This window comes from Balaenoptera musculus, chromosome 16, assembly GCF_009873245.2.
Source record: "Balaenoptera musculus isolate JJ_BM4_2016_0621 chromosome 16, mBalMus1.pri.v3, whole genome shotgun sequence".
In the NCBI taxonomy this organism is placed as follows: domain Eukaryota; kingdom Metazoa; phylum Chordata; class Mammalia; order Artiodactyla; family Balaenopteridae; genus Balaenoptera; species Balaenoptera musculus.
Genome location: NC_045800.1, coordinates 6,238,812 through 6,263,052, shown reverse-complemented (window position 1 = coordinate 6,263,052; position 24,241 = coordinate 6,238,812). Strand labels below are relative to the sequence as shown.

At 46.1% G+C, this 24,241-nt stretch overlaps 1 protein-coding gene across 1 annotated transcript in view; it reads right to left on the bottom strand.

Annotated features, from left to right (window-relative positions):
• The window catches only part of ADAM12 (ADAM metallopeptidase domain 12), a 386,617-nt gene that overhangs the window by 94,436 nt on the left and 267,940 nt on the right, over positions 1–24,241 (bottom strand). Inside the window, exons 5-6 of the mRNA XM_036827896.1 lie at positions 20,263–20,339; positions 3,567–3,747 (exon numbers count right to left, since the gene is read on the bottom strand). Of these exons, the coding sequence (XP_036683791.1) occupies positions 3,567–3,747; positions 20,263–20,339 (258 nt within the window). The remainder of the gene's footprint in view (positions 1–3,566; positions 3,748–20,262; positions 20,340–24,241) is intronic.

Genomic DNA, 24,241 nt, shown 5'->3' with positions numbered 1-24,241 from the left:
CACAGAGATCATATCTGCGTGGGGTACAGCCTCTGAGGTCTGGCTAATAACACAGGCTGTAGAATCAGCAAGCAAATGAAACAAATGCTGGAAGAATGGGCTGAATCTGATGAACCGAATGTTAATGGGGACAGATGCAAAGTATTGAAATTGAGTCTAAAACGCCAGTGGCAGAAGTGAGAGCTGTTATTTACTCATCTAGAGTTTCAATCGATTCAAGACCCAATAGGAATCCACACCTGGATATTTTGGAACCTCGGTTCACACTGAGAGATGCTCAGAGCTCAGGGCCAAGGAGGCAATAGCAGTGCTGGCTCTTGTTATCCTCCAAGATTTAAGAACGACCAAGGCAGTAAAGGAACTTGGTATGTATGGCTTCTTAGAGGAGGTAGAGAGGTGAGGGTGGTTATATTACAGAAAAATTAAACACGCCTGCTCTAATTAACAAGTTTTCCAATGGTTCTGGCCAGTTCCAGATATTCAACTATTACTAGACTCTACAGATAATACACATTACTGTTAATACTACTCCCACCATCACTACTGTGACTTCTGTTAAACCAATATGGCAGCCTGTCTAGAAACCCAAAAGCAACAGCCCTGGTCCATTTCAGAGTGGCTGCCTTTGAGGAAACTACAGGGTCTCCCTGACCAGATGTCCTATTTGAACTCAGTAGCCCAAGCAAACATGGCTTTCTAGAGAAGGCACTGACTTTTACATTTGACTCCTCATTATCCATACTAGTGGAGGGGAACAATAGCACAGATAATCCCCGGAGAGGATAATTCAAAAATAATTTACATCTGCCTTCGGGATGTATTATGCGATTTTCTCCAGTAGCAGATTCATGGCCTTCACCTTCCTTATAGTCTGCTCAGGCTTGTGTTAAAATTCGTTTGCATTTTTGAATGAACAGCTGATGGAGAGGGAGGGAGCGGCCACAGGAGGGCTGAGTGGCAGGGGCTCTGCAGGCTGGACTTAAAAAGCTGCAGAGGAGGGAACCGGCGAGGAAGCCCTCTGACTGCAGGCACCCTTCCAGAAGCAACTTGGGTTCTCACTAAAATCTAATGTAAAGCCTTGTAAAAATGACAAACAATAGCTCAAGCTTATATTATAGCCAGTGCATACCCCGAGTGCAGATTTATCCCTGCTGCTCGTTGAAGAAAAACACACACATCTGCAGAAAAATCTCACTCTGCAAGCCAACCTGTGCAATAGTTAACATTTAGTAGGGGCAGAAAAATGCTGTGAAAAAGCAAATGCAGTTGCTGCAGTGCATAAACTAGATGAGTCAGATGCAGTTACACTGATTTTTGAGTATAAATAAAGGCAGTGTTAAGTCTGGCAGGTAAGGGGCATAGAACATGAGTATTTCCCTTTCATATTTCCCATAGGTACTGCCCCAAACTGTCTTGTGTATAATTTCAATTCTCACATATTCCACTTATTTGAAAATTGTTTTTTGTATTGTTTTCACAATATAGATGTGCTTTTTAAGTCAGAGACATTTTCTCTTCCGTAAAAACAATCCCGACTGTTTCTAGAGAGGAATATTCAGAACGGGGTTGAAGTGCATGCAATGCCTCCCCTTTACAATTTAAAGGTTCATTTACACTGGCATATGCATAATTAACAAAACAACATTGTTATTCAGGTTTCCTCCATCTCTCTACACGTCAAAATGACTGGAAATTACTGTGCCAATCCTAGTTCTAGGGAGCCGTAAGCTTAGTTAAAGAATTAAAATATGGCTGGCGAGGCCTGACCAAGTCAGGACTGACTTCTAAATGAAATGGCAAACATATTTGAGTGCCGTTTAAACTGTCAAGTTATAAAGCTCACAAGGTGGATAACGTGTGATCAACAAGGTACTCAAATCAAGGCGCCTGGAAAACAAAATGCAAATGTTCTACTTGTTTATGACTGTGAAAGCTACGGCCTCATCACATCTTATCTGAGGTCTGGAATCAAAGGCAAGAGTAAGCGTGAAACAAACATGCCCTGGGACCACAGAGGCCAGTCTTTGGGATTCCATCTCTTAAATCTGTCACTCTAAGATGGCTCAGGGGAGGAGAGCAGGAAGAAGATTCTGTCAAGCTGTTGCTGATGGTGGAGGTGGGAGCACTTTTCAAGTCCTTTTCCCAGGGATTGAGATTCAGCCCCACTACTGAGTGTCATCGTCAAAGTCAGCCACAGTGCCTGACGGGGTGTGATGGGGAAAAACAAGAAAAAAAGAGGTTGCAAGCACCTGCTGCAGAAAACCTTGGGAGCACGTTAACAAACAGAGGAAGTTAGGGTCATATAGGTGGAAACAGGATGGAAAGAATGAATGTAAAGTTAAAATGAAAAGTCCTAAAGCAGTTCAGTTAAAAGCAGGTTAGGGGAACACACACCCCTCCACAGGTAGGAGGAAAATTTTAAGAAGGAGAAGAAATCGCTTAGGATAACGTTTACTGTCTGAATTGAGAAAAATGATTAGGAATAAAAAGAGGCACAATATTTATGAAGTGTTGAGTGGTAAGCAGTGTAACACTCAAATTAAAGTCAGGAAGGACAAAGAGTGTTAAATGGAACCTTGAAAACATGTCCCCAGACCATCAAATGTAAGCACATCGTTAAGTGACATCGTATCTAGGAATTCTTCATTTCTTGTCAACAGAGGAACAGGAAAGAGAGAGATGAAAAATCAGGAAGTCGTTGATAACTTCCTATCGGATTGTAGTTCTTTGAGTTCAGGGCCTCCAGCCAGATGTGGCTACCCTTACTCCTTTTTAAGAGTTCTGCTGCGGTCTGTGGAGCCCACGTGATACTGATGTAAAAAGGTCAGGCAGCCATTCGGGGTGCAGGTTTCCTGGTGCTGCACCAGGGGGGGGACCTCTTAGTCGGGAGGGACACCTGTGGTCCAGACTCCATTAGGGCAACTACTCTCTCCAGTCCTGCAGCAGAAGGGAAGACCTGTGATGAGCAGACCCAGGGGCAGGTGGCCAGAAAGCAGAGACCCCTCCAGGGAAGTGGGACAGGCGCCCCCTAGTGTGGACTGGGGGTAAACACCACCCCCCAGCCGCACTGCTGGACCAAGATCCAGGGCAGGCGAGTGGGCAGTGGCAGGGAACGCTGTGCAAATCCTAATGAAGACCCTAATTATAGAGCAGACTTGCGTTGGCAAAACCTCCATATTATCTGTCTCTCCCCGTAGAAGGGAGAGCTGCCCAAGGGTGTGGAGGTTCTGGTCCAGTTCTGTGTACCATGGAGGGGCCCAACGGTGGGGCAGACTCCTGGGTCTAGGCCCAGAAGGTTCTCACCGGAGACGTGATTTTGTATCCTCTGAGCTCAACTCTACCCAGGGTAGGTTAATGAGTCTGAGTCTGACGTTTAACGACAACGATGGCGCTTACAGTATCTGGTTATGTTCTGCCCACATCATAGCAACCACCTCCAGATAAACTGGGTAATAACTCCATCCCTCAGACACAAATGGCAAAATTTCTCCAGATGGCCTAGCAGTGGGTGTCCCTAGCTGGAGCCCCCAGCTCCCCAGAGACACCACGTGGGGTTGCCCTCCTACCCTTCTTGCCCAGGTCTGGGAGGGCGGTGGGAGCCTGTCATGCATGGCGAGGGCCGTCGTGTTTGATCCACAGGGTCCCCAGGTGCTCTGCAGGTTCTCCACCGGGAAGAGTCTGTATCTGTTGGTTTCATTTTTCATTGGCTCCAAAATATAGGTTTTATTCTCAAATGTAATAAGTCCCCTGTTGAAAAAGAAAGAAGAGAAATTATGTAACTTTTAAGCACAGTTTCTTGTTCGTGGCTAAAACCCAGTTCTTATTCAGAGAATAAAAGGAGAAATACCAATTTATTTATATTCTCAGGTCTGAACTGGAAAGGACATTCCTGTGCCATATGTTGGCATTGATTTATTTTTGCAAATCTTTTGAAAACCAAGTCTGCGAAGTTTTTTGTTTCAAATATTTGATGGTAAAGAATCGACTGTGTTTAGTCTTTACGTTTTTCGTTTGTTTGTTTTTTACTTCTCAAGGATATATTGCTGGGAAGAAGAGTTGAGAGAAAAGATGTTTCATCCGCTTAGAAAATAACTAGATCTGGATTAGCAGACATGATTCAGAAGGGAAATCTTTTTGTTTTTTTTTAAGGAAAATTCCTATACCTGAATTATTCATCCTGATCAACTAAATCTCCTAAATATTTGAAAGGATTCTGAAATAAGGTTAAGTATAAACCTATGCTTTTTTCGAACTTATGGTTATCAAAGGGTAAGGGAGTGGGAGGGATAAATTAGGAGTTTGGGATTAGCAGATACACACTACTATATACAGTACAGATAAATGACAAGGTCCTACTGTATAGAACAGGGAACTATATTCATTATCTTGTAATAACCTATAATGGAAAAGAATCCGAAAAATAACATATATATAATATATATAATTTATATATATATTTACAAAAGTAAATACAAGTATTTACTTGTAAATACAAGTATTACAAAAGTAAAACCAAATCACTTTGCTGTACACCAGAAACTAACACAACATTGTAAATCAACTATACTTCCAAAAAAAAAAAAAAAAGAATTAAAAAAAAGTATGCTTTTTTTGGTATTTTACTTAGTTAATTTGTGGGAGTACTGGGCATATACCCTGAGAAAACCATAATTCAAAAAGAGTCATGTACCACAATATTCATTGCAGCATTACTAAAAATAGCCAGGACATGGAAGCAACCTAAGTGTCCATCGACAGATGAATGGATAAAGAAGATGTGGCACATATATACAATGGAATATTACTCAGCCATAAAAAGAAACAAGATTGAGTTATTTGTAGTGAGGTGGATGGACCTAGAGATTATCATACAGAGTGAAGTAAGTCAGAAAGAGAAAAACAAATACCGTATGCTAACACTTATATATGGAATCTAAAAACAAAATGGTTCTGAAGAACCTGGAGGCAGGACAGGAATAAAGACGCAGATGTAGAGAATGGACTTGAGGACACGGGGAGGGGGAAGGGTAAGCTGGGATGAAGTGAGAGAGTGTCATGGACATATACACACTACCAAATGTAAAACAGATAGCTAGTGGGAAGCAGCCACATAGCACAGGGAGATCAGCTCGGTGCTTTGTGACCACCTAGAGGGGTGGGATAGGGAGGGTGGGAGGGAGACGCAAGAGGGAGGGGATATGGGGATATATGTATATGTATAGCTGATTCACTTTGTTATACAGCAGCAACTAACACAACAATGCAAAGCAATTATATTCCAATAAAGATGTAAGAAAAAAAAAAGGACACATTTGCTAAATATTTTAACTTGCAGAGACAGAGGTGGCCTTATGCCATGGATCCCAAGGCATGTCTGACCTTCTGGAGCAGGACAGAGCTCCAGTAGGCTGTGTCCTACTTCCTGGAAATGAGCCATGTCAGTTTCTTTAAGTGATGGGGGAACATCGGCCTATACACTGGTTTTCCTTTCTCTTTTCCAATGTGGAATAAGAAGTACTTTAACTTAAAAAGGCTCTTCCTGATGTTGAAATCAGTTTTTTCTTTAGAGAAATGAGAACTTGGGTAACGGTAAACTAGCAGCTCTGAGAGTTCCCACACATCTAGCAACTTCTGTTATTGATCAAGTTGACCGCAATCATAAATGCATACAATTTTCATGCAAAATTCATCTGATTGTAAATAGACGCTTCTAACACAGTGACTCAACCTTTTTTGAGACATGAACCTCCTTATACTCTCCCCAGAAGAATTCACATCTACATAGATCCACAGTATTTTGCAGAAAATTTCAGGAGATTCAGGACTATGGATGAGGTCCATGGGCTCCAGGTTTTAGGGCATCAGTTCCAAGGATTTAAGAAATAGCTTAGTCCTTAAGAAAGAGCTGAAAAAGTCGGGTGCTCCACCAGTTTCTTTCAGACAATCTGAGCTTGTTTCCAAAGGATGGAGCTTGAAAGGTGTTCCTATAACATCCACTATTGCTCATTTGTTCAGCCATTCACTCATCCAATGCTTATTGATGGCCCATTTATAGGTGACTATTTAATCATTCTTAAATTTTAATGGAACAACAGTATTTCAATACTCAAATAGTATGGAAGGAAAAGGTTTGATTTGGCAAATATTTATTTTGAACGCAACCGGTGAACCCATACAAGCTAATCAGTTCATTATTATTCAGCTGGTTTACTCCACTAGCCCTGTTTTGTGAAGTGTTACAGGCAGTGAAAGAAACAGCAAGATCATGTCCAGGACGACCGCAGCCTAATTGAGAAGATCGCACCGAGACACACGGGTCAGCTGGAAAACACTGGAGAGTTAGGCTGGGTGTTACCAATAATCACGACACTTAACTGTTCAGAGATGGGGGAGCCAATGTGGTTTGGCGTAACTGAGAAGTTTTGGCTATTTTCAAATCCCACAGATTGATTAAAAGTCATTACATACAGCTGTTCTCTTATACACCCTGGCCCCCTACTCCCAACCCCCCAAACTAGAGTCTTCATGTATCTCCAAGTAGATCTATTCATATAGAGAGGACTTTGGTCATCAGCTCTGGGGTGGCTTGTATTTTTTTCTTTGAAAAGTTCTTTATGAACTAAAAAAAAAAGGCCAGGGTAAAGTGGAAAATGAATACACTTTAGGGGAAAAGAGAGATTGGCTAGAAAGCTGATTTTCCTGCCCTAAAAAGAAAATGACACGACATTTCATTTTGCATTGCAACATTTTCTATTTTGCATTGGATTTCAATAAGCTGAACACTTACAGTAAAATCTGTCACCAAGTTCTAATCATGAGAAGCACATGACTGAAAAAGATTTTCTACTTAATGGAAAATTTCTAGAAATTGTTACTCAGTCATAAAAATGTTCTGGTATCTCCTTTTATCTTTTAAGTCATCCAAAGGCCAGATGCTGAGAAACTGGGGTGAAGCCTTTCCCTTTGCTCCAAACAATTGGCAGCCTATAATACATCTTAATTAAATAATTGCTTTGGACTGTCTTGTGTATAATTAATCATTTAGCTCTTGAGATTGCTGGAAACCACAGTGGACACAAAATTCAAGGACTCTGGGTTTCTGAGATGTGAAAATTTGATGTTCTCACAGCCCTTTCTGGCCCCAAACTAGATAAGCGAATGTAATTTAAGTTGAATGTCATAGGTATTTAGCTGTCAACTTGGAGTTGGGAGTATCTCAGAGTGTGGAATTTAAATCCAGCAGACTTTGAAAGTGGGGTTCTCTTCCCACTGGTAGAGCAGGGGGAGAGAGGTTAGAAGACAGTTGCCAGTGTTTGGGGAAGATGAAGACTGTGGGTATCTTCTCTATGGGGAGATTAAGAGGATCAGGAGAACACCGGACTGGCCCTTATGAGGGAAGGGTGAGGCAAACTTCCGGGGCAGTGAGTGGTGGTGAATGGGAGAAGCAGAAGAGAGGGGTGGTTGAGATGATGAGGGCCACCCATCATGGCACTCTGCCTGGGATCCAGGCTCAGTGGATCCTCATATAGCGCCGCTCAGGTCATTTTCCCTGTCGCCGAGGGCACACAGGTAGCTGGAGGTACAGGGGGGACCCAGTCTCCACCCAGGTATCTGAAGCTTGAGATGTTCAGCCCCTGCGCTCTCCTGCCTGCCTCCCTCCCGTGCTGTCTTTTTTTTTTTTTTTTAACATCTTTATTGGAGTATAATTGCTTTACAATGGTGTGTTAGTTTCTGCTTTATTACAAAGTGAATCAGTTATACATATACTTATGTTCCCATATCTCTTCCCTCTTGCATCTCCCTCCCTCCCACCCTCCCTATCCCAGCCCTCTAGGTGATCACAAAGCACCGAGCTGATCTCCCTGTGCTATGCGGCTGTTTCCCACTAGCTATCTATTTTACGTTTGGTAGTGTATATATGTCCATGCCACTCTCTCACTTTGTCACAGCTTACCCTTCCCCCTCCCCCTATCCTCAAGTGCATTCTCTAGTAGGTCTGTGTCTTTATTCCCATCTTACCACTAGGTTCTTCATGACCTTTTTTTCCCCCTTAGATTCCATATATATGTGTTAGCATACTGTATTTGTTTTTCTCTTTCTGACTTACTTCACTCTGTATGACAGACTCTAGGTCCATCCACCTCACTACAAATACCTCCATTTCGTTTCTTTTTATGGCTGAGTAATATTCCATTGTATATATGTGCCACATCTTCTTTATCCATTCATCCGATGATGGACACTTAAGTTGCTTGAGAGGGTTGTGGGGCCCAAAATAGGGATGACTGTGACAGAGGCAGAAGTCAAAAGGGAAGGGGCCGAAGAAATGGATTTGCTGCTTTGAAAACAGGCAGGCTTACTTTAAATTTCAAAACCCTATTGTTTTTCCTTCAATGGAAACAAAGAGGAATCTATTACAATTTTAACAGCTTAAATATTAAATGGATTTACTATTTTGTTAGCTTTCAAAGTGATAACTCAGGGAACCTACACTTCCTCAAGATAAGTTTCTGTCTTTCTCGAAATTCAGTTTTTAATCTCCAAAGCAATGGTGAGTCAGGAAATAGCACAGCTGAATGGTGTTGTTCTTCATATGATTTTTCTTTCTACTCCCAGGCAAGCAGGGTAGTGGCACATGGATTTTGACGACATGTAATCAGATGATGATTCAAAAATGGGAATTAACCTTGTTAATTCTGTGTTCAATTGCTAACTGAATTTTCTTGGAAATAGACTTTGCGGCTCAATACTGTGCTGCCAATCATGTTAGAAATGCAGTTGGCATGAAATTTAATTTCAGTCCTTTTTGGGAGGAGCTCGTGGGTAAAAGCGGTATCCCACCTCATCTGTGTTTGATACACAGTAATGGCAGCAGTATTAGTGAACACAGTAGCACCATCAGGCTTATTTTCAATAAGTAATTTCCATGTGAACTACTCATGTATAATCAAAACAAATATTCATCATCCCCTGCTACGTGCAAAGCACCAGGCTAGCTCCCATGGAACCCATAAAGGCATCTCACCCATGGTTCCCATTTCAAATGTAATTCATAATCAGGTTTGGGAGACACAACCAAAGAGGTAAAACAAACTGTTATAAAAAATGCTAAGAGTAGCTATTACTACCGTATGCTAACACATATATATGGAATCTAAAAAAAAAAAAAATGGTTCTGAAGAACCTAGGGGCAGGACAGGAATAAAGACGCAGATGTAGAGAATGGACTTGAGGACACGGGGAGGGGGAAGGGTAAGCTGGGACGAAGTGAGAGAGTGACATGGACATACATACACTACCAAATGTAAAACAGATAGCTAGTGGGAAGCAGCTGCATAGCACAGGGAGCTCAGCTCAGTGCCTTGTGACCACCTAGAGGGGTGGGATAGGGAGGGTGGGAGGGAGACGCAAGAGGGAGGAGATATGGGGATATATGTATACATATAGCTGATTCACTTTGTTATACAGCAGAAACTAACACAACAATGTAAAGCAATTATATTCCAATAAAGATGTTAAAAAAAAAAGAATAGCTATTACTGGCATATCAATAATAATAATAGCAGCTACGATTGATGGTTACCCTGAGCCAGGCTCCTTTTTAGAAATAACAGCTCTATTGAGAAATGATTCACCAACCATTACGCTCACTCTTTTAAAGCATGCAATTCAATGGTTTTTTAGTATATTCACTGAGTTGTACAAACATCACCACCGTCTAATTCCAGAATGTTTTCATCACCCCTAAAGCAAACCCTGTACTGTTAGCAGTCACTCCTCACCCTGCCCCGCCCCCATGAACCAGGCTCTTGAAGTCTCTATTTTCTCTAATATTTACAGCAGTCCTCTAAAGCAGGTATCATGAGCCCCTTTCATTAACAGGAAGCCAGTGATGAGAGCCCATGGTCTCTGTGCTTCCCCGAAGACATGTCCAAGTCCTCATCCCCGGTACCTGTGAATACAAACCTTCAAAAAGGGGGAGGGGACTTCCCCGGCAGTCCAGCGGTTAAGACTCCCATGCTTCCAATGCAGGGGTCGAAGGTTCGATCCCCTGGATGGGGAACTAAGATCCCACGTGCCGCGTGGAGCAGCAAAAAACAAAAAAACAAACAAAAAACAACAGGGGGCAGTGGTTTGCAGATGTGATTAAGTGGAGGATATCAAGATAAGATTACCTGGATTGAGGGTGGGTCCTAAATTCAATGACGTGTGTCCTCATAAGAGACAGAAAAAGGAGAAGACACAGACACACAGGGGCGAAGGCCATGTGGACAGAGGCAGAGATTGGAGTGATGTGGCCACAAGGCCAGGAACGCCGAGGAGTGCCAGGAGCCAGGAGAGGGGCAGGGATGGATTCTCCCTCAGAGCCTCCAAAAGGAACCAACCCCGCCAACACCTTGATTTCAGGCTTCTGGCCTCCAGCACTGCGAGAGAAGACATTTCTGTTGCCTTAAAGGCCCCCAGTTTGCGGTCATTTGTTACGGCAGCCCTAGGAAACTAACGCAGGCACACAGCTGGTCAGCGGCAGAGCCAGGATCCCCCAGATGGACCTGGCTCCCACGCCTGCTCTCTTGTCTTGGCCACTCGGGATGGTCAGCCCCTCTCCTGAGTCACCAAGGACTTGTGCCAGGGTGGGCGCAGCTGAATTCCAAGTGCAAAATGCCGGAGAAACTCAGAGCTGCCCAGAGGCTGGGCAGTCAGCCCAGGGCTGACCTAGCAATGGTTGATAAACAGCCCATGTGAAATGGGGGCCTTGAAGGGAGTTCTGGAGGATGGGGCGGACCTGGAGGCGTGGGGAGCTCGGGGGCCAGGTGAACGGCCTCGAAGAAGCAAGAGTGCAGGTGAAAGAAAGGTCAGCGTGTGCTCAGAAAGAAACACTGCGGCTGAAACGGAGACGTGCGCAGAAGGGCAGCGGGGCCACAGAAGGAGGGCGGGCGCTGGACCTGGGCGGTGGTCGATGCCAGGCAAGGCGCTCACCTTGGCTTTAGACCTCGGGCTGCACCTGTGGCCTCGTCACTCACTGTGCCACACACGCTTTGCGCAGAAGACAATATTGCCTCCTCTATGCACTTCCAACTCCCAACTGCTGGGACTTTGCTCTTGCTGGCCCCTCTTCCTCTGCCTTTCCCCACCTCCAGCCCGGGACCTCTACCAAATCCACCGGCTCCTTGCCTTGTAACCATTGGTGGCCACCCCTCTGGCCTGCGGGATGCAGCTGCTTTGGGGCCACGTTTTCACCCAAAGGCTCCCACCGTTCCCGGGCAGCCCTCAGGCAGAGCCTTCCAGGCTGAAGCATAACCTCTGAGGTCCAGGTTAGCCATACCTTCCTGCAGGATTCCCTGGGCCCTTCTGCCGAGTTTCTCGTGTGGTTTTGTGTACACCTACTTCACGGCACTTGCTTCCTCGTATTAAAATGATGTCTGGCTGCAGTGATCAGTGGGTGAGGAGGTGATGGGTAAACACCCGTGGAAACACTGTTGCACAAGCACGTGAGTGAACAGGGGCTCTGGCATGCAGGCTGTGGGGAGCCGTGTGGTTTTGAGTGCAGTGGGTGGCGGGACTTATGATCGAGCAGTGTTTTTGAAACACGACCTTCTGGAATGTGCAAGATGGACGTGAAGGGAAGGGTGGAGGAAGCATGGGTGCGAAGCAATTTAAAAATCCTGGAGGGAGGGAGGGCTGCTCTGGGGTGGCGATGGGGGAATGGGGAAGGGGAGACGGATGAGGGAGATTCTGTAAGGGGTGGGAGTGGGAGGGGCTGGTGCCTGCCAGAGGTTATCAGAGATCCCCCCGGGGGCCAAGCTAGGAGCCTGGGATGGGCTGGACCTTTAATGGAAAAAAGTTCAGGACGGGGGCCAGTCTGGGGACCAAGGAGTTGGGATTTGGACATTCTGAATTTTGAATGACAGTAGAGCCTGGGAGAACTGAGACTTGACCTTGGGGGTCCTTCAGGGTAGGGACCAGAGCAGCCTTGGAGATGGTGCAGAAGGGCTCCAAACCCAGCTGTGGCTCCCACAGATGTTTACACAGGATGACGGAATGAATATCTCCACGGAGGAAGAGGAAGGGAGAAGGAGAGCCCTCACCAGAGGTGGCATGGCCTGCGGGGTGGAGGGGAGCCAGCGTAGCCCAGCCTGATAGAAGCTATGGGAGCAGAAGGTCACAGAACAGAGGTCAAGGTCAAATTAACTTCACCTCCCACTCTAAGCCAATTCCTTTCTTAACGTGATCTACTATACTTTAAAGATTTTTTAAAAATTTGAACTGGCTGGGATTAAGTTTCACTGACCACTTGATGGCTTGGGGAGAGCACATTTATTCCACCAATGTTTATTGAGCACCTATAACGTGCCAGGTTCTAGACAGTGCTAGGGTGGGCCCAGGGCCCTGCTTTCCTAGCAGACAGGACAGCAAAGGCAAGGTCATCTCCATGTGCCTGACTTTTCGGCCCCTTAGACCACTTTGCCATGGGCCATTTAGGTTGAGCTGTGACATCTGGAAAACCCACATCCACCCAGATCAGCGAACACTCAAGTCCAGCTGAGAGGTACCAGGGAGGATGGTGGGCAACTCCTCGGCATCCTTGGACGTGGTCAGTCCTTCAGGAGGGCTGAGGCTCGTTTCCCAGCACTCACCTCACTCCCTCTGACTTGTTTTCCTCCTAAGATCCTTTTTTCACTTTCTCAGCTGAGATTTCTGGTCAATTTCTTCAAATGGATCAATTCAATGTGTTGGTTAAATGATAAATAACAACACTGCATCAAAGCAGAACTTTTCCTTTCTTTCTTTTTTGAAAAATGATGGTTGTGATTGCCCTGATCGCTAAATTGCAAATGATTACTTGCATTATAATGGTTATTTCTGATTCCATGGACCATGACACTGGTCAATTCTACCCTTTGAAAAATAAGTTGATTGACTATTTTTCAATAGTGTGGTGGAGCAAGAAGTATTCCTGCATTTTGTGTTATATTTGATCTCATTATATAAAACTTAGTGCAGTAAACTTTATATTACATAATTAAAATCAATGCAAGACATTAAAGGAACACAGCAATGTGTGTACTTATTCAGGTACCAAATAACCTGGTATCTGAGTATTTTTATTTAATTGAATTTTTAAAAGCATCTTGTGCTGTCTCCCATATCTAAGGCCAGTGCTAAGAGCTTATCAGACATATTCCCTATCCTGAAGGTCCTTACAGCAGGGTAGTGAAAGCACAAGGTACAGTAATCGACTGTAAGTGAGCCAAAGCAGGATGGATGCCTTAACCCAGGGGTGTAAACAAATCTCTAGGAAGCGCCTGCTATGCTACAGGCACTGTGCTGTGGAAGCAAGGGCTGTCTATGATGGGACAGGCGAGGCAGGGCTGAGCTGCATGGCAAGGAGTGGCTGGGAGGCCAGGGTGGGCTTCGTGGAGGAGGCATCATTTGATTTGGGCCTTGGTGGGAGAGAGAACCTTCCAAAGCCACTGAGAGATGGGGAGAGGAGGGTGTCCCAGGCCGAGACACAGCAGGGATAAAGGCAGTGAGACACAGGTAGGGCATGTTCCGGAAACATGTAGAAAACAGTGGGGCTGGAATGGGGGAGGGGTTCCTCAGGGTAGAGGATGATGGGGCTGAAAAAGAAGGTTGGATCCAAGTTGTGCAAAAGATCTAGTGGGGCAAATATGGAACAAGGAGTTAGGCAGACTTGCGTTTGAGATGGAGTTTCGCCCATTACAGCTGAGGGACTCTGGGGAAGCCACTTTCCCAGGCTTTGCTTCCTCATCCATAATCTGAGGAATGTAACACCTGCCTACAGCTTAGTGAGCGTCGCACGAGAACGTGCCAAGGCTTGGTGTCAATGCACGAGATGCCTCTCTCCTGAGACAGCTGCTGTGACTAGGAAGGGGGTGACAGCATCCTTTGACGTGAGCACCTGCAGCTCCGAGCTGCAGCATCAGGACCAGGCTCCTGGTGACTGAGCCTCAGCTGCTCGGTAAAGCAGTGGCACTAACACCTGTCCCTGCCCTCCTGAAAGCAGAGATTGTGATGATGGCAAAGAGTAAAGTATGACATAGCCTGCTTGTCATCACCTTGGGGGTGTGTGTGTGTGTCTGCGTGTGTGCGAGAGCATGTGTGAAAGCGTGAGTGTGTAGGTGTGAGTGCGTGTACACCTCGTGCTCAGGCATCCTAAACTCCACTTAAAAATGAAGTTGTCATCACAACGAATACCTAGTTTACAACTCTAGATACCAGTTTCCTCATCTGTTACGTGAATGCTTCCCTTAAGTCTATCAAAGCACAGGTGATTCCCTAAGAAATTGAGCCTCATTTTAACCACCATGCCCACAGGGGATGGGAAAACTCTTGGCTCATTCCAAAATCGTGAGCCCCCAAGAGTCCTTATGCCAGATTTTCAAGCAGAAGCTCGGAGGTGGAGCAAGAGAAGAGGAAGAAATGGTGAGAGACAGGCTTTTCCCCCCTAAGGATCTCATGCTCTAACCAGGGAGGTGGAAGGGGACAGCAATGTGTTTGTGAATCAAATCAGGACACAGGGACATGGCTATTTGGATGCCCTGGCAGGAGCGAGCCAGGGCTGGACGTCTGTCCCATTACAAAACACAGCGGCTAAGCTCCTCTGGGACAGGGGCAGAATTCTCTCCCCATCACTGGAACACGGTACCCATGCATGACAGTGTCAAGGAGCATCTGGTGCTCACCGGAATGCTCGTGGGCTTAGGGACTCAGGAGCAGGGCCGAGGCACGAAGCAGCGAGGGCAACAACAGAGACCAGGAGAACCATGAACGCTGCGCCGACACTGTGCTAACGAGGGCTGGGCATCTTGGAGAGACATATGATATGGTACAAAACTAACTTATGGCCCGAACTTCCCGTTTGACTTGGAGTCCTTTCAAAGGAAGGATAAGCTCTATGGCGGCACTCGTTTTTATGACCTATTTTCCACGTTGCACTTCATTCCCTCCGTTCAAGAGCTGTTTCCTCTTTAATCCCCCTTTCTGCTGGGATCTCCATGCGTTTCTCTCTCCTTATCTTTTCCCCTTCAAGCTTCAAATGAAGAAGGATGACTTGTTTGCTTCCCTCCTCTCTTCTCTCTTCCAGAACAGAGCTTTCCTTGCCTGCCCGTCTTTGATCAGCCTTTTTGAAGCAAAGCAGGATGTTCCTTCTCTGCTTTTTCTCTGCAAAACTGTAATCTGCTGGGCTCTAATTAATGCATCCCCTAGGACACTCCAGTTTTCCTCCACATTCCTAGCTCTGAATGTATTTTGGGGTCACACCATATTTCACATAATTTTTAATCCTATATTCTTTCTCAAAAATCTACCAGGCTGGTGCTACCCTAGTTGCATTTTTATTTCCCCTCTCGATTGATTCTTCTGCCAGGAAGCAGTTGATCGAACACAGCTTTGTCTCTGGTCTGATTCTCTCCTCGCAAGATCATAAAGTTGACTACATAACTCCGGAATTTCTCTGTTGATGCACGGTCTACTGCTTTTGTAACAACAGCACAAAGATCTGGGAAATTAAAATTCTCAGGAGCTCCATCCCCACGCAGCAGCTTGCTCCGTCAGTGTTCCCACCCTGTTTTGGTGGTCGACACCAGACGACGCAGCACTCACTCCCCTGACTCTTCCTGGAACCCCAGCCATAAGTATTTCACAGTATTCCTCTTTGCCAAGTTGTGCTCTGTGCCAGGTACCCGGGGTGGGGCGGGCGGACATTCTCCAGGTGCCGGAGACAGGAGGTGGTCACTGAGACTCAGACGCTCTGCAGAATCTGGTCAGAGAGATGGACCCCTCTGTGAGGGAGAAACCGGGGACCCTGACAGTTACCTGTGCCTTTGGGGGGCAGGCCTGGGATGAAGGACAGGGAGTAGAGAGCAAGTGGCAAGGCCAAGCACAGGGGGGCAGATCTGTCCTATTTAAATGTTACTCAGGAATACTCTACCCAGTCGTTCATCTTCATAATTTAAAACTAATTAGTTAATGTCACTGGTTTACAGATTGTTTTATTTAGTGTAAAAAGGAGCTATTAGGAATTCCCTTGAAGATACCTTCATCTCTTTATCCATCAAGGGTTTGATACCCTATGAAAACCACCTGAAAGTTATCAGACCAACCCAGACCTCTCCGTTTACGCCTGGTCTCAGTTTCGCTAGCTTAGAGTTTTCACAAACATGTGGAAGCTGTTGTTGGAGTTGGCCTGTAGTTTCTGTGTGTCCCTGGCCCTCATCTGTCCTTTTTCTGGTTTTCCTTCATGTACCCACCCTTCTCCGCCACCTGCACCAGCCCCTGAGGCTGGGTGTGGTTCACACTCAGCCTGGCCCAGGGGTCGGGCACATAACCTGTTAAATTAGAGCATTCCACCCACCACTGACCACGGTGATTGTTTCAGGGAGGGGCCCATGACCCAGTGAGGGACGATAAGTTGCATTTTGAGGAATTTTGCTGAGCTTAAAAGAAGGGCCCTCCTTCTTCTACTTGCCCTCTGAGGATGTAAGTCTGGAGCTGCCTGAAGACCCTCTGTCACTGCAAAAATAAACAGTGCCTGAGAATGAAATCAACACAGAAGAAGGTAGAGGCCAAAGATGGAGAGAGAATGGATTCTGATAACATCAGTTAGGCCCTGGAACCAGCCATACCTGAAGCCGTCTCTGGACTTTTCGATAGCATGAATCTACCTCTATGCTTGGTCTTTAAGCCAGTTTGAATTAGCTTTTATATTCTTTGCACATAGTGACCTCTATATTAATTTGAAGGTTGGAAATATCTAGCCTTCAAAACAGGTCCATCTTTTAGGTTCCAGAGAGGTGCGACAGTAAAGTGCCAACTTCCCATGTATGTGTTAGAGATTCTCTACTTTCAGGTGTATTGGACACTACACAGGAGAGGGGTGACTGTAATTCTCAGGTGTGTGTGGTCCTGTGTGCTCCACCCGGCTCTCGTAGGAGCAGTGTAGCTCTGCATGGAATTAACCCAGAAGTACCGCATGTTCACGCCTCCCTGACTGGCCCAGTCCCAGAATCAAAGAATGTAAGACTGTCTCAAGTGGCTGATGGTTTTTCCACTGGCTGCTCCCTCAAGGTCAGGCACAGGGCTGGGCTTTCCTATGGGTCGTTGTACTTATTTTCACAACCACCAGTCTCAGCTAGAGTCTTTAGCTCCATTTTAAAGACAAGGCAACTGGCGCTCAGAGAGGCCCAGTGATTGGTCACTGCTTGGGCTATTGTGCTCCGGGGCATGGACATCTATCTGATGATCCCAGAGGGCCTACCTCCAATTGGTCACTCACCTTGGCCCAGATGCCAGCGGGTCTGACCCCACCCTGTCCTTCATCTCTGTGTCCTCCAGGTGCCTGTGCCCTGGATTTCCAGGAGAACTGGGCCCTTATCCCCACACAACTCTTCAGTCCTCTAACTGATCCCACCCTCCTCCCTCTGCCCCTCAAACCTTCCCACTGTGCCCTGGGGACTCACGGTCCCCCCTCAAACTACCCTCCCCCTGACGCGCTCCTGAATGTTCCCGTCACCTCCTCACCCTAGCCCACGTTTGCTGCTGTGGTTTCCCTGCGTGGGACTGGAGCAGGCGAAGGGGGAGGGGAGCCACGTTTTGAACAGACTGTTAGATTCCAATGGTAAATACTTAAGAATGAATCCGGTATCTCAAGGACTGGGGGAGACGCGAGGAAACAGAACCCCCGTCCTCTGATGGTCAGAGTGGAAACCGGGAGGGCACGCTGGCAGGACACGGTGGCAGGACTGGGTAGGTCACACCCTTCCCTTCTTCGGGGGCCTCCATCGGAGCCGCGCCCGGGTCACAGAGCCCGAGGCCTGAGGGGCCGGTTGTTGGCAGCTGAGAGAGGCTGGAAATCACCTAAATGCACGTGGCGGAGAAAACGAGGAGAGGAAACGCGGGTGTTTGTGGAACGGAAGGCTGTACGCAGTGAGGGAAGAGGCCGCCCGTCACGCGCCCGGAAGGACGATGCCGAAACGATGCTGAGCACGGACACCGACTGCAGGGCGCGCTGCGCTGCCCTCCTTCCCGTACATGTAAGGCGCGCAGGTGGCCCACGCCACGAGGAACGGCAGCGGCTGGGGGGACACGTGCTGGGGGTCGGCGGGGGTTGGGGGCGCACGTGGGGCAGGGACGCCCCGGGAAAGGACGGGCAGGGGGACGTGCGGCCGGAGGCCCGGCTGCACCCTCCCTCGGGCCGGTCCAGCCGCCAGCAGGGCCCAGGGCTGTGCGTGCTGACCAGGCCGCGGCCAGACTCGGGTGCTGTTATTCTGGAGAATTCCGTCCACTAGCGGCTGTACTGTCTGTCCGTAAGCGCCGCCAACGCGATTACTCATTAATTCAAGAGTACCTGTAAACGCTCGCAGCGCGGCAGGACTCACGGGAGGCAAGGTTTCCAGGAGCGCCACTTCCGCTCCCCTGCGTGGGGCGTCTGTCTCCGTCCACAGCCGCTAAACCCCGCCCAGCGCCCCTGATCGCCACTTCGCTCCCGTAGTGTGTAGTGTGTTACGTGTGCTGAGTTGTCCAAGGTGCACTGTGTGCCTGGGATATGTTGTGTGTGGCATGTTGTGTGTGTGTTGTGTTGATATGTGTGGTATGTCGTGTGGGACAAACTGTGTGTGTGTTACAGGGTGTGTGTGGTGCTTGTACTGTGTGTGTGGTGGTGTGTGGTATATAGTGTGTGGTACGTGTGTGCTAAGGTGTGTATGTGTTGTGTGTATAGTATATTGTGTGTGTGTCTGTGGTGTGTACGTTGTGTGTATGTGGTGTGTGTGGTATATTGTGTGTGTCTGTGGTGTGTATGTTTGTGGTGTGTGTGGTATATTGTGTGTGTGGTGTGTGTGTGGTGTGTGTGGTATATTGTGTGTGTCTGTGGTGTGTATGTTTGTGGTGTGTGTGGTATATTATGTATGTGTCTGTGGTGTGTGTGTGGTGTGTGTGGTATATTGTGTGTGTCTGTGGTGTGTATGTTTGTGGTGTGTGTGGTATATTGTGTGTGTGTGGTGTGTATGTTGTGTGTGTGTGTGGTGTGTGTGGTATATTAGGTATGTGTCTGTGGTGTGTATGTTGTGTGTGTGTGTGTGTGTGGTGTGTGTGGTACATTGTGTGTGTGTCTGTGGTGTTTATGTTTGTGGTGTGTGTGGTATATTATGTGTGTGTGTGTGGTGTGTGTGGTATATTGTGTGTGTGTCTGTGGTGTGTATGTTTGTGGTGTGTGTGGTATATTATTTGTGTGTGTGTGTGTGTGTGTGTGTGGTGTGTATGTTGTGTGTGTGTGTGGTATATTGTGTGTGTGTGGTGTGTATGTTTGTGGTGTGTGTGGTATATTATGTATGTGTCTGTGGTGTGTATGTGGTGTGTGTGGTATATTGTGTCTGTGGTGTGTATGTTTGTGGTGTGTGTGGTATATTGTGTGTGTCTGTGGTGTGGATGTTGTGTGTGTGGTGTGTGTGCGGGGTGTGCACCGAGGTTCCTTCTCCGCCATGGCACGCAGTACTCGCAGACCCACGGCGCACAGTCCCGCGTTCCCTGGGCCGCCACTGTCCCAGGCCCTCCGTCCTGCCCTCCGCAGACCCGCACTCTGGTGGCAGCGGCCAAAGCAAAGCAGGACTTTGAGGACACAAGCTGCTAGTTCACAAACTAGATAGATAAACCCAGTCAAGAGGCTGAGGCAGCTGGGAATCTGTCAACAGACGGGTTTTCCTGGGGAGCCCGCAGAGCCCGCCGGGCCGGTTGCTGCGAATGGAAGGCGGGGCTGGCTCGTCCTCAGCAGCAGAAGGGATTGTTTCCTGCGTCGGGCAGGGGCCCCTGCCACCCAGGCCCGTATTCAGCTCACCTGGATCTGTGCTCAGTCAGCCCCTCACTTGTGTCCTAGTGAGAAGAGGCCCTTTTCATTTTTATTAAGCAAGCAGCTGAAATGCTAATACCTAATGTCCTATTTTTTTAACACTGGGAGTTGTTTGGCATCGAGCCACAAAAACAAAAGATATTCCCCAAATCCTTGGCTGCTGAAACCCAGCCAACCTACCAGGCCTGAGGACGGCCTCGGAAGAGGAGCGGTGAAGGAAGGCGAGCTGAGATGGGAGTGGGGGGGTGTGGTGCCCTCCGCATTGCCGGGCAAGGGCTCCTTGGTTCTGCCAGGCAGGGGCGAGGTCCATCACTCTAGTGCTTTAGAGCGATCGGAGAAGGGGGTGGTCTGCGGTAGCTGTGCTTAAGGCCAGAGGTGCCACTGTCAAGGTCACTTACCTGAGACCAGAACAAGTGCTGAGACTGACCGTGGAACCAGAATAGCCCTGCACGTGTCCATGGTAGTAACAGTGACCCTGAAAGGAGGAGAAAGTCGGTTCAGTCATGATGTCTTCTTTCCCACTCACAATAAACCAACGGCCTCCAATCATCTTGTTTTCAGCTACAGAATTCCCTTTTGCATAAAATGTTGAACCAGCGGTCTTAATGTTTCATGCCAGCCCCACGTGACCCAGCCAGGATCTATGGCAGGAATATCTGATTTACTTAGAGATTATCAACAGGGTTTCTAATTGCATCCCGGTTCCATTCTCGTCTCTCTGACACCCTTCAGGAAAGCCCTGATGCGGAAGGCTTTACAAACTCCAGCAGCTGAACAAATCACATTGCCATTTTCCGCATTACAAATTGTCTTTTGTAATGAGATGAGGAACCGTGTGGGGTATTTAAGCACACTGTGAAATGCAATAAAATGAGGCCAAATCTATGGCTTATGAAAACAGAAAAGGCTATGAGAGGAAGGGGGTGAGGAGAGATAGCGGGTACCTCGATGAACTGCCCAGTTGAGAGCAGAAAGACTCTCTTAGCAGGAGAGAAAAATAGGAAGGTCTTCTAAGACAAAAGTCCTTGGGTGACATGCCTGCAATATGCCATTTCTTTAATAATGTCACTTGCAAAAAGAAACCACAGCACGGACACATCCTTAGTGAAGATAGATATCCGTCCGGAATCAAGGTTAATTTTATTGTTGAACAAATGTTATGTTGCAGCCCCAATTAAGTGGCTGGCTGGCAAGAAATGCTAAGTGCATTTAGTGCTCCTCATTCAAGGCCTCTGGATGCCAGCGGCGTACCGTCCCGAGGCAAAGGGCTGCGTCTTCTAAGGGACAGGAGAAGTGGACGCTGGGGTTTCAGCCTCAGCACACAGCTCCTTCAATCAGGACCACAGTTAATCACTTTTTCCAGGGCAGGGCAGGGTGTCCAGTTGTCCTGCCCGACAGGGACAACATTCCAAAGACCACCTTGACTTTGCTGAGAAAGAGGGCTGGATGGGATTGAGTGGCCAGGGAAATCCCATATCATGAAAAAGAGGCCAAGATGATCTCTTTGTCACTGAACAGAGGACAAAATTTTGGGATCATCTGAAAAGGCAATTACAGGAAGGGAGTGCTGCAGAACATTTGTTATTTTGACTTTTTCTTATTGATTGTGGAAGTTCTTTATATATTCAGGATATTAATTATGTGAGAAATGTCTTCTTAACTGACTTACGATATCTTTTATTATATTTATTACAAGAGTTTCCAATTCTTATACAATCAAATTTATGCATATTGTGTATTGCTTAAGATGGCTTTTTTCAACGTTATACATATGTCCTCTCTTATTTTCTTCTATTTCTTAGAATTAGTTCTTAGAATTAGTTATTTAATCTAAATTGGAATTCATTCTTGTGGAGGTATGAGGTTGGAATCCAACCTTCCCCACAAACTAAGAGCCAGCTGTTCTTCACCACCATTTTCCTTTTCTTACTGATTTGAAATGTCACCTTGTCAGATATCGAATGCCCACATACGTATGTGGCTTCACCTCCGTGTTCTCTATGCTGGTCCACTGAGGCAAACCTCCATCTGTCCATTCCTGAGCCAACACCACACTGTTTTAATTCCTATTATTCTATAGGAACATTTTGATATCAGAGCAAGTTCTCTTTTTTGATTGTGATTAAATTCACATACCATAACATCCACCTTTTTAACGCATACTATTATGGGTGTTAGTACGTTCATAATGTTGTGCAGCCATCACATCTAATTCCAAAACATTTTCATCACCCCAAAAAGAAACCTCACACTCATTAGCAGTCACTTCCCATTAGCCACCCCTGGCAACCAATAAACTACTTCCCGTCTCTATGGATTTGCCTATCCTATTCATTTCATTTCATGTTAAGTGGAATCATACAAAATGTGGCCTTTTGTGTCTGGCTTCCTTTACTTAGGATAATGTATTCAAGGTTCATTCATGTTGTAGCAAGTATTAGTACTTCATTCCTTTTTTTTGCTGAATAAAATGACATTGTAGGGATATACCAAATTTTGTTTTCCCATTCATCGGTTGCTGGGGATTTGGGCTGTTTCCACTTTTAGACTATTATGAATAATGCTGCCATGAACATTTACGTACAAGTTTTTGTGTGGACATATTTTTTTGGTTCTCTTGGGTATACACTATGGGTAGGTATATGGTTATATATCTGTAAGTGGGATTGCTGGATCTTATGGTGACTCTGTTTACATTCTGAAGTACTGCCAAATTTTTCCCAAGCAGCTGAACCATTTTACATTCTCAGTGTATGGGATGAATGTATGAACTTGTCCACATCCTCACCCACATTTGTTATTGTCTATGCTGTTGATTACACCCATCCTAGTATATGTGAAGTAGTGTTTCACTGTGGTTTTGATTTTCATTTTCCTAATAACGTATGACGTTGAACATCTTTTCACATGCTTATTGGCTATTTATACATCTTTTCTGGAGAGATGTCTATTCAAATCCTTTGCCTATTTTTTAATTGTTTTTTTTTTGTCTTTTTATTGTTAAGTTGGAAGAGTTCTTTATATACCCTGGATTCTAGACCCTTACCAGAGACATGATTCGCAAATATTTTCTCCCATTTTGTGGGTTGTCTTTTCACTTTCTTGATGTCTTTTGTAGCACAAAAGCTGATCATTTTGATGAGGTCCAAGCTCTCTATTTTCTTAATTTGGTTGCTTATGCTTTAGGTGCCATATCTGAGAGACCCTTACCTAACCTAAGGTGATAAAGACTTACACCTATGTTTTAAGAGTTTTATAGGTTTAGCTCTTACATTTAGATCTTTGATTCACTTTGAATTAATTTTTGTATATGCTTAAAGTAGGGCTCCAATTTCACTCTTCTGCATGTGGATATCCAGGTGCCCTGAACCATTTGTTAGAAAACTATTCTTTCCCCAATTTGTCTTGGCAACCTTGTTGAGAGTGAGTTTTCTTTTGATACTATTTTTTCTTCAGAAGTTTCTACAGTATTATTACCTATTTTCTCTTTCAGGTGAATTTTAGAATCAAATTTTAAGCTCTGCAATAATCCTTTGAGATTTCAGCTTGACTAATTTGAATGTAGAGGTCAATTTAGTCAGGATTTGTAGTTTTCAAATAAAAAGTTTTTCTATTCATATACACGGTATGTCTCTCCACATAATAAGGCCATTTTTATGTCCTTCTGCCTAGTTTTAGATGTTTTTTTTTTTGAACGGCTTTGGAAAGTTTTCACTTGGCTTATGTCTAGGTATTGTATAGGCTTGTTGATATCATAAATAGGGTCTTTTTTTCTATTACATCTTATACATGGTTATTTTTAATGTAAAGGAAAGCTTTTTTATTTTTTAAAGTTGATCTTGTATCAGAGACTCCTGCTGGGCCATCTTATCAGCTTAACAATTTGTAGCATAGCTTGGATTTTTTATGTTGTTGACTATACCAGCTGGAAATAATGACATTTTCTGGGTCTCCTTTTTGACCCCCATACAACGTTGAGGAGTGGGGTGGCCCGGTGGCCAGGGACAGAGGTGGGAGAGGGGATTGCCCACAGAGGGAAGGCACATGCACCAAGATGGGCAATGCGGGAGGGGGACAGTTCAGGGAGGGGCTTTGTCTGCTTGGCTGGGAGATTCAGGCGCGGAGGCAGACTCACTGCCCCATTTCTCCTCTGGCGAGGCTGTCCTCTTCAGTGAGCACGTGGCCCAGGGAAGGGGGCACGAGGGACAGTGCTGGGGGACACTGCCCAGCCAGCCGCCAGGCATCCAGCCAGGCCATGGGGGACCCTTGCTGCCAGCCTGCCTCTTCGGTTTCCATGGGAAGTAACTTTTGAAAGGCTCCATGGTTCCCCCTCTCTAGGTAACTCTAGCTTTGGGTACTTAAGGGAGTCATGATAAC